This window comes from Marmota marmota, unplaced genomic scaffold (assembly GCF_001458135.2).
Source record: "Marmota marmota marmota unplaced genomic scaffold, marMar, whole genome shotgun sequence".
NCBI lineage: Eukaryota > Metazoa > Chordata > Mammalia > Rodentia > Sciuridae > Marmota > Marmota marmota.
In genome coordinates, this window is record NW_026000076.1 from 1,936,867 (window position 1) to 1,950,176 (window position 13,310).

At 31.7% G+C, this 13,310-nt stretch overlaps 1 protein-coding gene across 4 annotated transcripts in view; it reads left to right on the forward strand.

Moving 5' to 3' along the window:
• The window catches only part of Dpyd (dihydropyrimidine dehydrogenase), a 761,982-nt gene that overhangs the window by 205,650 nt on the left and 543,022 nt on the right, over nt 1–13,310 (forward strand). For all 4 annotated transcript variants that reach the window (XM_048814504.1, XM_048814505.1, XM_048814507.1 and 1 more), the window contains exon 7: nt 1,426–1,513. In XM_048814504.1, coding sequence (XP_048670461.1) covers nt 1,426–1,513 — 88 coding nt within the window. The remainder of the gene's footprint in view (nt 1–1,425; nt 1,514–13,310) is intronic.

A 13,310-nucleotide genomic window follows, 5' to 3' on the forward strand; every position in this document is an offset into this window, starting at 1 on the left:
AAATTGCATCAGGGTTACTCTTTACATAAGCCTCTAATAGTCTACATTCATCCTCCTGCAATCATCTGATCTCAACAAGGGCCAAACTGGTGAATTAAATGGAGATTTGATAGGGGCTTCCATTTCTCCACATTCTACCTTCCCTTCTCCCCAGACTTTGGATATAGTATGTGTTTGATTTACTCTCTTGATCAAGTTTCAGAAGTTTTCATGTGACATTCCTAACAATGATAGTTGATAGAGGTCTTATTCCACAACCAGAGAAGCGACATGGAGATTACTTCAACTGATAAGTGAAACAATTTCAATAATGCTCTTGGAGACTAGGAGAATACTCACTCACAGGGTTGGTGGTCTGAGAAAGCCCACTGTTAACTAGATTTCATTCAGCCTCCCTATTTCACTCTTTCATAGGTTGCCAGTCTGTGTCTCCAAGTATCAATATCAGTGAAGCACCTGGCCCTATTATTTCTTGAAATGTCTGATTATTCCCCTTTTCCCAGTGCACAGTTGCCTGGGCAGGTGGCCATGGTTTCTTCTGGGCATTAGGGTAATCGTTAAGCATCTACTTGCCAGGATGTTGTAGTGTCCTCTTCCTAGGAACTTGGCTTCCTTTTCAGTCTGCAGGTTCCAAATCTGAAAATTGATTCATGTCTGGGGATTGAACAAAGTACTGTGACTTTTAGTGGAGGTGACTACCCTAAACCTCCTGACTCTCTTCATCTTACCCAATGTGGTTTGTGCAAATTCTGTCTATTCTGTATCTGTTGAATTCTCACTTCCTCTGCATTCTTATCCTTATGATCTTTTGCTAGAATTCATCTTTCTATTATCTGAACTCTCATACACACGTGGCAGTCACATTGTCTTTTGTTGTAATTATTTATTTGTGTAGGTTTTCTGCCCCTAGTTGATTAAATGGAAGCAGGTATGGCATATCATTTATCATTTTATTGCTTCAAGTACCCTGCATAATGCTTCAAACATATTAAGCAAGCTAGGAAAGTTTACTGATTTGATTTTAATTATACTGCCTTTTCTTCTGCATTTATCCCTTAAATAAAATATATTTATATTCTATTCATAAAACATTTATATTATATTTTCCTTTTTTAAAAGATTCATTTAAAAAATTGGCACAACAGCTTTATTTTGTTTATTTAGTGTTTTTTTTTTTATTTATTTAATGTGGTGCTGGGGATCGAACCTAGTGCCTCATGCATGCTAGGCAAGCACTCTACCACTGAGCCACAATCCCAGCCCCTATATTATATTTTCTTTATGTAAGCCTATATAGTAGAAGATAAAAGTATTTCTACATATTATTTATGGAATATTATATATAGATTTTTGTCAAATTTCTTTTAATGTTAAGTGTTATGGTTTTTATTAAAATTACATTATTCAAAATGTTATTTCTTGTAGATAATTTGTGGTAAAAGTCTTTCAGTGAATGAAATGACTCTCAACACTTTGAAAGAAAATGGCTACAGAGCTGCATTCATTGGAATAGGTGAGTAGCTTACTTCTAAATATTTTTATTGTGTTTTTAAAAAATTCCTGACAATATCCACAAAAATGACTGTATTCAGACATTTTTATTGGAAGTTGTATCTGTCCACAGAATAACAGACAGTATTGATATAACTAAATTTCCATTATATACTTAGTTGTGCTGCTTCATCTTCTTTATGGATAGACTTTGGCAAGATGGTCTTTTGTCTTCCGATTCTCTCACCACATCATGGTAATGAAAGATAGTGGGTATCTCTAGAAAGCAAAGATTTTTTAAATCATGAAATGGAAACTCAGATAAGTGTAGATGCAATATCTTTTTTTCTATGATAATGTAATGTAATTTACTAACAACTGAAAAATTACCTCTTTTTCTATTTATTTTTTTTTAAATTTCTGAGAACATTTAGAAAGTTTTGCCTTGTTTTCTCTCTTCCTTCCTTCCTTCCTTCCTTCCTTCCTTCCTTCCTTCCTTCCTTCCTTCCTTCCTTCCTTCCTTCCTTCCTTCCATTCAGCTGAAATTAAAGATGTTCATAGTTCTGAAAATCCCAGGGACTTTGTTGAGCTAGATGCAGACATACTTGTTTGTACTATAGCTCCTTATTTTGCCTACGTACCCCATGGATATTGAGTTTTCTAACATTTTTTTCTACTTATTGTTTATTTTGAGAAACATAGAGATCAAATACTTGAATTTTTTGCCTAATAATCTTTGTATTTATTATTTCATACAATTATACTCTAGACAATGATGACATATAAACTGAGTATGTTAAATTGTTACCATTTTAATAGAATTTATTCCTCATATCTCTTAGTTTTTCTCTTCTGCAGTTTAAACTCTCTGAGCATACATACATAATAATAACTCTTCATAGAGAGGTAAAGTTTCACATCTTCTCACATCTCTTTAAGTGGTCACATGCTGGGTTTCATTTATTTGGGGGGGGTCTCCTCTTTTGTTGCATCTGTAGACTGAAATTATCACTAATATTTCATCACCCACTAGATTTTTCTTTTTAGAAAGCAACATATTATCTTGTGAAAGAATTGGTATCAAGTCTAAGGGAAGTACTGTCACTAGTTTTATTTAGATGAAAATTTTGGGGAAGGGAAATAAATTTGCACTGTTTTCCAGTTCCTAAGTGTCAGTATTGAACATTCTTCCTGTGAGTCCCAGTGTCATCAGTATTTTCTGCATTATTTTCATTTAAGTACAATATTTGTGTAATTCAAGAATAGGAAGGGGAAAACAGATCTGTTATTTTCCCTAGATTTTATTTTCAGAGGTGACTTTGTTTTTATTTTACAACATTATATTTATCTTGAGAATTTAATTTAAAGAAATAGAGCGAGTATATACCATACAGTATATTATACCAATACTAGCAATTTGTAAGTTCTTGTTACTATCAACAAACACACATTCAAAATGATAGTTTCATTGTAAATGGAAAATTTAGCTTGGTATTAGGTATCAAATATTGGTGATGTTATCAACTAACTATTTAAAGTTAATCTTTGAGCTTTCCAACAGCAGTTATACTAAAATATGTGTTTTCCACTATTGGAGTAGTATTTACTAATACAGTTGCACATATTTCTATGAACTTTTTTTTTCCACAAAGAGTGTTTGCACTAAGGAAATAGGGGCCAAATAAATAATTAGTATATTGAAATATCACCAAGTTAATCTCTTAAGAAATAAAGTGTTACAGAACTTTGTATTAAATGGTTTATAACTCTTAGTAATTGTAACTGTAAAATTAAGATACATGTTCTGTCGAAAATAATCATGTTTCTTGTTTTTATTTTATTTATTCCATTGAGTTTTTTACTTCAGTTATTTGATAGTGCTACACCCTTTCATAATACAGTGTTTCCATTTGACTCTGCACTGTGTGAATGCAATGTTTAAAATGTGGTGTCCTTTCATAGTTATGTTGCTATGCATTTTCATGCTGAGCAGTGAATCTTTTGACATTTTGGTGTAGTGATGTGAGGAATGCAGTTATGTTCTGTTTCAGTATTTTGTATGAAATATATACAAGAAAGTTTCATCTTGTCAAAAAAAATCTTTAGTCTGCAGAAGACAAGTAGCCTCATCCTCTAGGAAATGTTTATTTGACACTCTTGATTGTTGATTTGGGAATTTATGACCTTTCTATTAGAACAGAACTGTCTGTTACTTGGACAGCCTCACAACCTTACATGCTTTTGTTCATTAACCTTGCCTCTATATAATAATTAAACTTCACTCACTTATTTATCCTCCCTTTCTTACTGAATTTGGAGGAATAAATAGCAGCATAGGAATTTTGTATTGCTTTGGGTATAGGTTTGGGCACTTTAAGAAAACAACAGAGGCTGAAACAATGAGCAATCAATCTGTCCTCAATTCTCTCTCTTGTAACAATGGGAGCCATTTTTAATACTTACCTTCCATCTTTGGTCTTTGGTGGGTAACCATGTTCACATTCCTATTAGCAGAAGTGGGAAAGGAAGAAAGGCAGTTCCTTCCTCTTAGGTTTAGGATGCAGAAGTTGTACATTTCACTTCCATTTTCATCTTATTGTCTATAACGTGGTTATATGACATACCTTACAGCAAAGAATGATGCGGGGATATGTTGTTTGTTTGTTTGTAGCAAGGTGAACAGAATCCTCATTAAACATCCAGTATTACAGGGAAGGAGAATAATGGATATAGAGGATAGAGACACCTGAGGTTTTCTGGTACAGGTATACATTATCATTGATATTTGACACATGAGATCAGTATCATACTTAGTAGCAAAAAGTAAAAGTACTCTTAGGACTTAGTGTTTTCATATTGGTTACGTAGTTAGCTTATAAAAATGGTGATGCCTTCTCTTTGTATAGTTGGGATTGTGTACTTGTAGATATCTTGTGCTTTTAACAACTGTCTTATTCTATACTATTTTACCTAAAATATGCGTATTAAATATGACAGTAAGGTTCATTCAGTAAGCACACTATATTAACATAAGCATGTTCTGATGGCTACTTATTTCAAATATTACATGTAATATTGCTGGGGAAAAGTCACTTTTAGATTTTCTCCTAACAATACAAATGAAGTCCATGAAGTCCTTATCTAATTGTATGTATATTATCATGAGTCTTAAACAGTTATATCTCTTTAACCCTGAGAGGTTTAGTCTCTTATAAGTAGTGAAATAAAGCCTGATGTCTTAGTCAACATTAGATTGAGTTGTCTTTGCAATAATTGTTCTTTTTTAATAGGCACTGAATTTGGGGGAGTTTTACTGCAATAAAAGCACCTGCACAGGGAGTTACTGTCACTATTCAGAAGTAGCATATTAGAGCGTCCTCTATATAAGACATTTTTAAAATGCTTTTTTAAACCAGGTGGCTGGCTCACCTTGGTTAGTATTAAAATTAATGTAATAGATTATGACCATTTTTTATTTTACAAAAATAAGCAGAAAACAACAGAAGAGAAAATATCAAAGTATATTACATTTAGCTTTTCAGTTTTGAGGTTTACTTTTTCTTCTTCTTTCTTTTCTTTTCTTTTTTTTTTTTTGGAACTGGAGATTAAACCCATGAGTCCATGAGTGCTCTATTGCTAAGCTACATCTCCAGCCCTTTTTATTTTTTTAGTTTGAGGCAAGGTATTGCTATGTTGCCCATGCTGATCTTGATCTTTCAGTCTTCCTTATCCTCCCTAGTTGTGCTGATTTTAGGCATCTTTCACCATGCCTAGCCAATTTTGTGTATTTAATGTAAGTGCTTGTACACACAAACTGCATAGTATATAAAAAGATTTTTTAAAATGTGGCTTAATAGTCAAACTTTGATATCCACTGCTAGACTTTGTAGTAGTCACCTTTTATTTCCCGTAGTATGCCCAATGCCGACCAATAAGCAGCTATTTCATAAAGTAAGTATTGAATGATTGCAGTATTCCAGGAACTAGGCTAATAATTAAAATAATAAAGAAATTTGAATTCAGTGTTTTACTTGGGTAACATCTTTGTCACTGAGCTGGACTCTCAGTTTTTGCTTTTTTCTTTCTGAGTATTCATTATATGCTATTTTCTATCTCATATGTTCACAAAACATGGTAGTACTGAAAACAAGCTAAGTGGACAAGTAAGAGAAAGAACTAACTAAGACACCCTCACATAATTTGTTAAACTTTCTGTATTTTTATCATGAGGTTTTCAAGATTTTTGTTATAAAATGTGGGAGAGAGAAGGAGTTATAGGGGAGAACATAGTGAAATCTTTGATAACTGTCACAGTTCATACCATGGAGCAGGGAGTGCAAACAAATACTATAGAGCTGAATAACCCAAATGCTTTAATTGTGTCTAGCCAAAAGATTTCTTTTGAATTTGCTTCATGTGATGTATCACTACTACTATCCTTTCTTAAGGCTGCTGGACAACTGTTGTAGCCCCTTAACTAGTCCCTTTGGTCACAATTACCCATATAGCAGAAATAGTGGTTTTGCCTAAATCAGATCTCATCCTGTTGTTCTCTCATTAAAAATTTCCTATAGTATCTCACTTGCTTCTGGATTAAAAAAAAATTCTCAATGATGGCTCATATGCTTATTAGCTCAAGATCCTGGGTTCAATTTCTAGAACCACTAAAATTAAAAAACAAAACAAAACAAAACAAAATACAACTGACAAAGTTTCTCATGATTTGTCACAGTTTATGTCTCCAGTTATCTTATCTAGTAATTGATGTGTTTTAGCCATTTGGAATTTTTTTCAGTTTTACCACATCTACATTTTTTCTGCCTCAGTTTTTTGGACATGAACCTAGATCCTTCTTTATTTGCATACCTATGTTCTTAACTTGGACATCCTTTTTGTACTTTTACTCTTTATGTTGAATAAATGCAAACTCTTCCTCAGTGCATCTCCACGCCACTGTGTTCCTATTCCTTTTCTGGATATCCAGATCAGAGTCTGTACTTTAGTATATCATTTATTTCCCTGTGTTATAATTGAATAGTCATATGTTGGTTTCCACTACTTGAAGTTAATTTCTTAAAGGCAGAATGTTCTGTCTGTCTTATTAATTGACAGATCTTCAGTAGCCTAGCAAAGTGCCTGAAACATAGTAGGAACTCTTTAATTGAAATATTTTTAAATTATTGATTTTAATGAAAACACTTTGATGATTTGTCAAAATAAATGTATATGATTTTTTAAGAGGTGGAAATTTTGGAGCATTGCAACATTGACCAAATCCAGGGGGAAATATAGTTTACATTATTATGAAGTCAATATTATTGTATTAATGAAATAATAAGTAGAAATAGTGATATCAGTGGTGGTGTTATGGATAGCAGTTGCTGTAATAGCTAATATTGTTTTAGACTTAATTCTTAAAATAGTCTATCCTATTAACTGTTAAAATAGCCCTAGAGGTGGATATTATTAGCACATTTTTATGGATAAGAAAATTGAAGTTAAGAAAAGTAAAAGAAAACTAGTAAGTGGCCACTAAATGTGGAAAATCAATTTTACAGTGAGGGATGGAAAATTTTAACAAATGCAAATGTTCATATTTCAACATAAAAGGCTGCTGCAGACAGGACTGAAAGCCAGCATGTTACCTGATGACACCTGCTGACATTGTAACATCCTATTGAAGGTTCTGGAACATGGTGACCTTATGGTCTGGAAGAATTAGTCTTTTATATTTAGACTCACTATTTTCATTGTTACCACCAATTGGTTTTTCAGTTACCATAGAAGAATCTTTTTTGAATGTGAAGATTCTCAAATATTATAACAGCTGAAGAAAAGATAATTACAATTAAATATATCCATTGAGAGATTTTGGTATTAAATTTGTTACAGTGTGGCCTTTAGTTAAATCTCTTGTGCCTTCTTAGAGGCAGAATTCTTCTCTGTAGAAGTTATTCTTAATTAGCTTCTTAATCAGAAATTTCTAAATTGTACATAATCATGAATGCTTTTTATTTATTTAGAAGAAAATACCATAAAGATTTTAGACTACCATTTTACCTCTGTCCCCATATAAAAACTGAAGTTGTTTAGTTGATATCCACATTTATGAATAGATTGTTTTAAAATAATAAACCTGACTTAATTGTAAGCAAAAAAAGTCATGAATATTTTGCCAATCTGATTTTTTTTTTAATTTGTAATATTGTTTAATCTAGTGTCACTTGTAAGTACTCTGGTATAATTGTGAGATGGCTCCCAAGAATTTGAAAATGAGGGAAATAGAATTCCAGCTGAGAGTTCATTAAATCATCTCTTAATGAGTTCATGCAAAGCCCCCAGAAGGAGATAAAATAGATGTAGGGCAATTATTCTTTGATAGTATTAACATGTCTATAGAAAGAGCATATTAATCTGTAGAAGCAGGTACTAGGGGCTAGTCATCTTTAGAAGCATATAAGAAAAAAAATGAAATGAAAGTGAGGAAACACTGGTGATATCTCTTTAAAGGCATTTAAATCAATAGCATAGGATTCTTTGAGCCCTTATCTTTAGATATTCAGGTAAGCACATTTGAAAACCTCTGAACCTAATCCTACGCTCATCAAGTAGATACTGATTCCACAGTAGTTCAATAGCAGAACACAGTGCGAATCACGCCAATAATAGCTTGTCCCTATGATTCTTTGTCCCTCTAAACCATGCTGATTCTCCTTATAATATGATATTCTATTAAAGGCTCAGATATTTCTAGTTGCTTTTTATTGTGCTCAGAATGACAAATTGTCTTACTTTCAATGGCTACAATAGCTGTCTGAATTTATCCTTTTAACCTTAAATCTACTACTTTATAAACCTCTCCCACCATTTAGTATCTATCTATTCTTCCAAAGGTGTATTTTGCCAGCATTATTTCTCTAGTCTTTCCTTTATGGACAGAGATCTTGCAGTCTGTCTCTAAATGCTGAAGTCAATGCTGCTTAGAATATTCATCACGAATGACACTTCCTTCATGGGACTCATATGATCCAGATAAGATAAGTGCTCATTCTGTGTTCATATATAATGAGCTGTTTCATGTCGTTTATAGGAATAAATACAATATTCTTTTTATTCTTTTCATTGTCTGCATATATATTCCTCTCCTGGCCACCACCAATACTGTATATTAAAAACTTATGAGATCAGGGATTTATTTTCATCTTTGTATTCCACAAGTTTAGCACATTTATTGACACATAGTAAAGCATCAAAAAAGTATTTCTGAAGTTTAAAAAATTGAGAGAGGAAACAGAAGAGAAACAATGGAAGAAATGAAAAGCTGTGTTATATCTTCTGTAGATGTATTGTGGCTATACATGCTCACTTTGCCTTTTAACATTTGTGGATCTCTTCAAGAATCACCCACTCTCATCTCTCTCTCTCTCTATCTTTCCAGGCATCGTCTACATTCATATCTTTCTCTCTCTCTTTCAACAGTATTCAAAGCAATGTTCATTGGTTCTGATTAACCACTAAAGCCATTCTTTAGTCATTTTTACATTTGTACCTAATCATTACATCAAATATTACACTATTATGCTGAATAGTACATGTTTTCTTTGAGAATTTTTGGTTAAATTTTAAAGGTAGATTTTATTTTCTTAAGAGCATTTAAGAAGTGTTTTACAATTATATAAGACAATCTTTTTAAAATAGTGGCTTTTATGTTGATAGAAATTCCTACACATTATTGATGATCAATAAATGTTTAATTAATTAATTAAAATAGATTTCTCTTACAATGCTCTATAGCCTTTATTCTTTTTATTTAGAAAATCTTAAAAATATATTTTAAAATTTCAAACATTTTTTATCTGCTTTGGATTTATTGCTATGAAGACATGGAGGAATTTCTGTTATATTTTATATATACATTCCATGGATTAAATGTGTATTTCACTTAGGTAGTTGCCTAAATTAAAGAAGGAGAAAATTTTTGATCTTTTCATTGTTCAAAATTAGTTTTCTTTTAGTAGTTCCCAGTGGCTTAGTTAACTCTTACAAATCAGTTGAGAAGAGAATTGGAAAATTATTGGAAGTAAGTGAAGTGTGTGTGGTCTTTGAACTTCTGTTTATGGTTACCAGGAAAATTTTTTCTATGGGAGAAAATGATCAAACTACTGGAAGGATATTTTATTGAAAATATATTATTGACATAGTCTCAGTCAGCTTGGCATGATATATAAAATGTCTCATAGAGGCTGGAAGTCTGAGAATAGGTGCCAGCATAGGTGGCTATGATGGGGCCCTCTTCCTGGTTTTCAGATGGCAGTCCTCTTTCTGTGTCCTCACATGGCTTTTTATTTGTTCATGTACAAATAGAAAAAGTGTTGTGGTATATTTTCTTTTTTTTAATAAATGAACTAATCCTGTGATGTGACCCCACCCTAATGACTTCATTTAAACCTAATCTAAACTCAAAGGCCACATCTCCAAATGTCATTAGATTGGGTGTTAGAGCTTCAAAATAGGACTTTTAAGGGTACACCCATTTTCAGTTCATGAACATCATCATATTGTTATTTTTTTTTTAATGTAGCAATCATCTTAAGAGTTCTGGCTTGTCCTTGAGAGATAGGATCTTGATGCTGATGTATAAATTTTGGAATAATTAACAAACCTAGAGGTCCCCAAGGTATTGGATATCATCATAGGAGAATTAAAGATGTCATAGTACCCCCCTCCAATTCAATAATGTTGAATGTGGAATAATTCAAGACTACATTGAATGCATATGTACAATTGATAATGATTTTCAATTAAAGCTAGAAAGTACATTACTGGAGAGCTATTTTCACACTGCAAACCCTACAACTCTGCTTATCTCACCCTTTTGTGAACAACTGCTCATTAAAATTTGGTAAAACAAAGAACACAGAAAGAAAGAAAGAGGGGTTAGGAAGAAAGGCATGAAAAATAATATGGAAATGCCAGAGATATGTGCAAGTTGGAGGAAACTAGGTATAGTTCTACATATTTATATTTCTTTCTAGAAATATTCTAGTACAGAAATATGAAACTTCTCAGGATAATTTTTGTGTTATTTATTACTTATTTCCTGTTTATACAGATTAGGCTACACCATCTTTGGTTGGCAGGATTAGATAAAATACACTAATACTCTGATGTATAAACAACTTCTTTGACTTGACTTTACATGCTTAAAATTTATGTGCTTTGAAGCAAGACAAAATGTCTTCTAAAAGATTTTATTAACACACAGTATTTTATGTAGTATTTTTTTAGAAGCAGTATAGTTGAAATTATTGTCAAATAAGTTTTTCTCCAGATCTTGCCTTTGAGTTGTTTAAGGAACAAGTTCTCAATTCCCCAGGTATAATGTAATTTGGTTTTACAACTTTCTCCATTTGTTATGCTCACATTAGTTAATAATATTATAAGTTAAACTGGGAATTGCTATATAGCAAAACAGTAGTGAAATAATGATTAATTTAAATATTAACACGTTTATGGAAAGTTTCTGAAGCAAAGTTTTGATTTATTTGCTTCCTTATCTCCAAATGTGTAAGGACTCTTGATGTATGTTATCCTCTTCTGATTAGCCATGCAGTGCCACCTGGTGTGCAGATGGAAGGAACTTACACGTCAGAGGCTCTGTTCACACCCACCCCCACCACACACAGCTTACATGGCAGAAAGTTAACAGATGTTTACTTTGCTTGTATTACTGAGATAAATTGTGCATCCAACTTTTAATTCATAAGTTAAATTTGGAGAATAAGATATTGATATTTGGGTTAGTCTGTCAAAGATTATGTTAATACTTCCAATTTATGGAAAGAAAGATATTTATTTAATTAAAAAATGTCTACCTTGGATCCTTTCTTATTATTTGTGTTTCCATTTTTTCTTTCTTTTTTTTAATTTACATGTTAGTTTTGATTTTTGAGGCTTAGGGTCTGTATTTCACAGACAATTATCAGTAAAAGAATAAATTTAAGATTAACTAATATTTGCCTGGGAAATATTTTTTTTTAATTAGAAGAAAACAGACTTTCTTTTGTCTTTGTAAAGTCAGACAATAGTTTCATGCTTTCCCTGTTCTTATTTCTTTGATGTTACTATTGGCTACTTGCATTTTAAAGTGTATGTGGAAACTTATACAATATACCTGGCAGTCTGCAAAGGACAATAAATTGCAAAAAACTTACAACACATTTAGAAAAATAATAAAACTTCTTCAGTGCAATTAAAAAAATTGTAAACATAGTAAATATAGCTAAACATTTCTTAGAATACTGGCTAACATTATTTTTAATTTTGCACATTATTTTCAATTCTCAAAATAATTTTGGATTGGATTGTATCTTCATAGATAGATATATGTACATATATGTAAATTATGCATAAGATGTTTGATAACTTTCTCAAGTACTAGAATCTGTATTTGAACTGAACTATATATTGGTGAAGTGTAGAGTTAATCAACAAAGTGAATTAGTAAATAAGAACTTCTCCCATAAAAATTGATATTTATCTTTCTGATATTATAAGGGCCTTAAATGGACTCCAAATCGAACAGATGAAGGGGTAGGACCAAAATGAGCAGGAATATCAGTTTGGAAGGGGCAGTTATATTTTTAAAGTTATTTTGTTTTCTTTGTTTGTGGTGCTGGTTTCCAACCCAGGGCCTCATCTATGTTACACAAGGACCCTACTATTGAGTTACATTCCCAGGGGTAATTATTGAGAGAACTTAAATATCTTCTAATTTAAATTTCTAACTACTAAAAAAAAGCAAGTTAGCTTCACAGTTCTTCTATAAAGGAATAGATAGTAAATATTTCATGTTTGTGGGCCATATAACCTCTATTGCAACTATCACCTCTTTGCTTTTGTAGTGTGAAAGCAGATATAGAGTTTATATAAGCAAATGAGTATAGTTATGTGTCAGCAAAACTTTATTTAATAAGAATCGGTGGGGGCAGATTTGCTTAGCAGGCTATACATCAAGGAATTACTTAAGAATATCAATTGCTTATTATTTTCTTTAGCTTTGAGACAAGAAAAATATTTAAGTAAAAATCTATGTGCCTTATAAATCAAAAAATCAAATTAACTTTTGTATAATCAAATTAACTTTTTATTCAAGTCTAATAGAACTTGAATTGTTTTGAGAATATATTCCACTTTGTAGAACATATTTTAAGAACATCAGGTCCTAGCTAGGAAGAAAAAAAGTACATTCATAACTAATTATTTGGTGATAGCACTTTAAAATAATTAATTTATGTGAATTCCTACATTTTAGTGTTCACTAAAGCACTTGGGTTCCTCATGTCTTAGTTATGATTTTAGCAAGTAGTTTATTTAAAAGAAAAATTCAAAGGCAGATTTTTTCTGATGCCATGCCTATGTTAAGTTTTAGAAACATTATTTAAATAAAGCCGCTATTTTTGTTCCTTTCTCAGGTGTACTGTTTTACACTTTTAAAGTAAATCTTCAGTAAATACTAACATGTCCAGTAAATGATAACATACTTTATTTCATAATTTTTAAAAATCCACAAATCTAAATCACAAAGGGAATCAGTGAGAACTGAAATTAATTTGGTTTTTATAACTTTATTGCCATTTCTCAAGGTATATCTTAGAAATTATGATTAATGCCTGGCTTTATTGTTCTTACCAATTTTTAATGGGAGATAATAAGTTAGGCCTTTCTCTGTGAAACCTCTTCCACTTGCTTTTCCACTTTGTGATTCTCTGTCTCTATTCATCATTATGAACTCTAATAATTATCACCTATTTTGACTT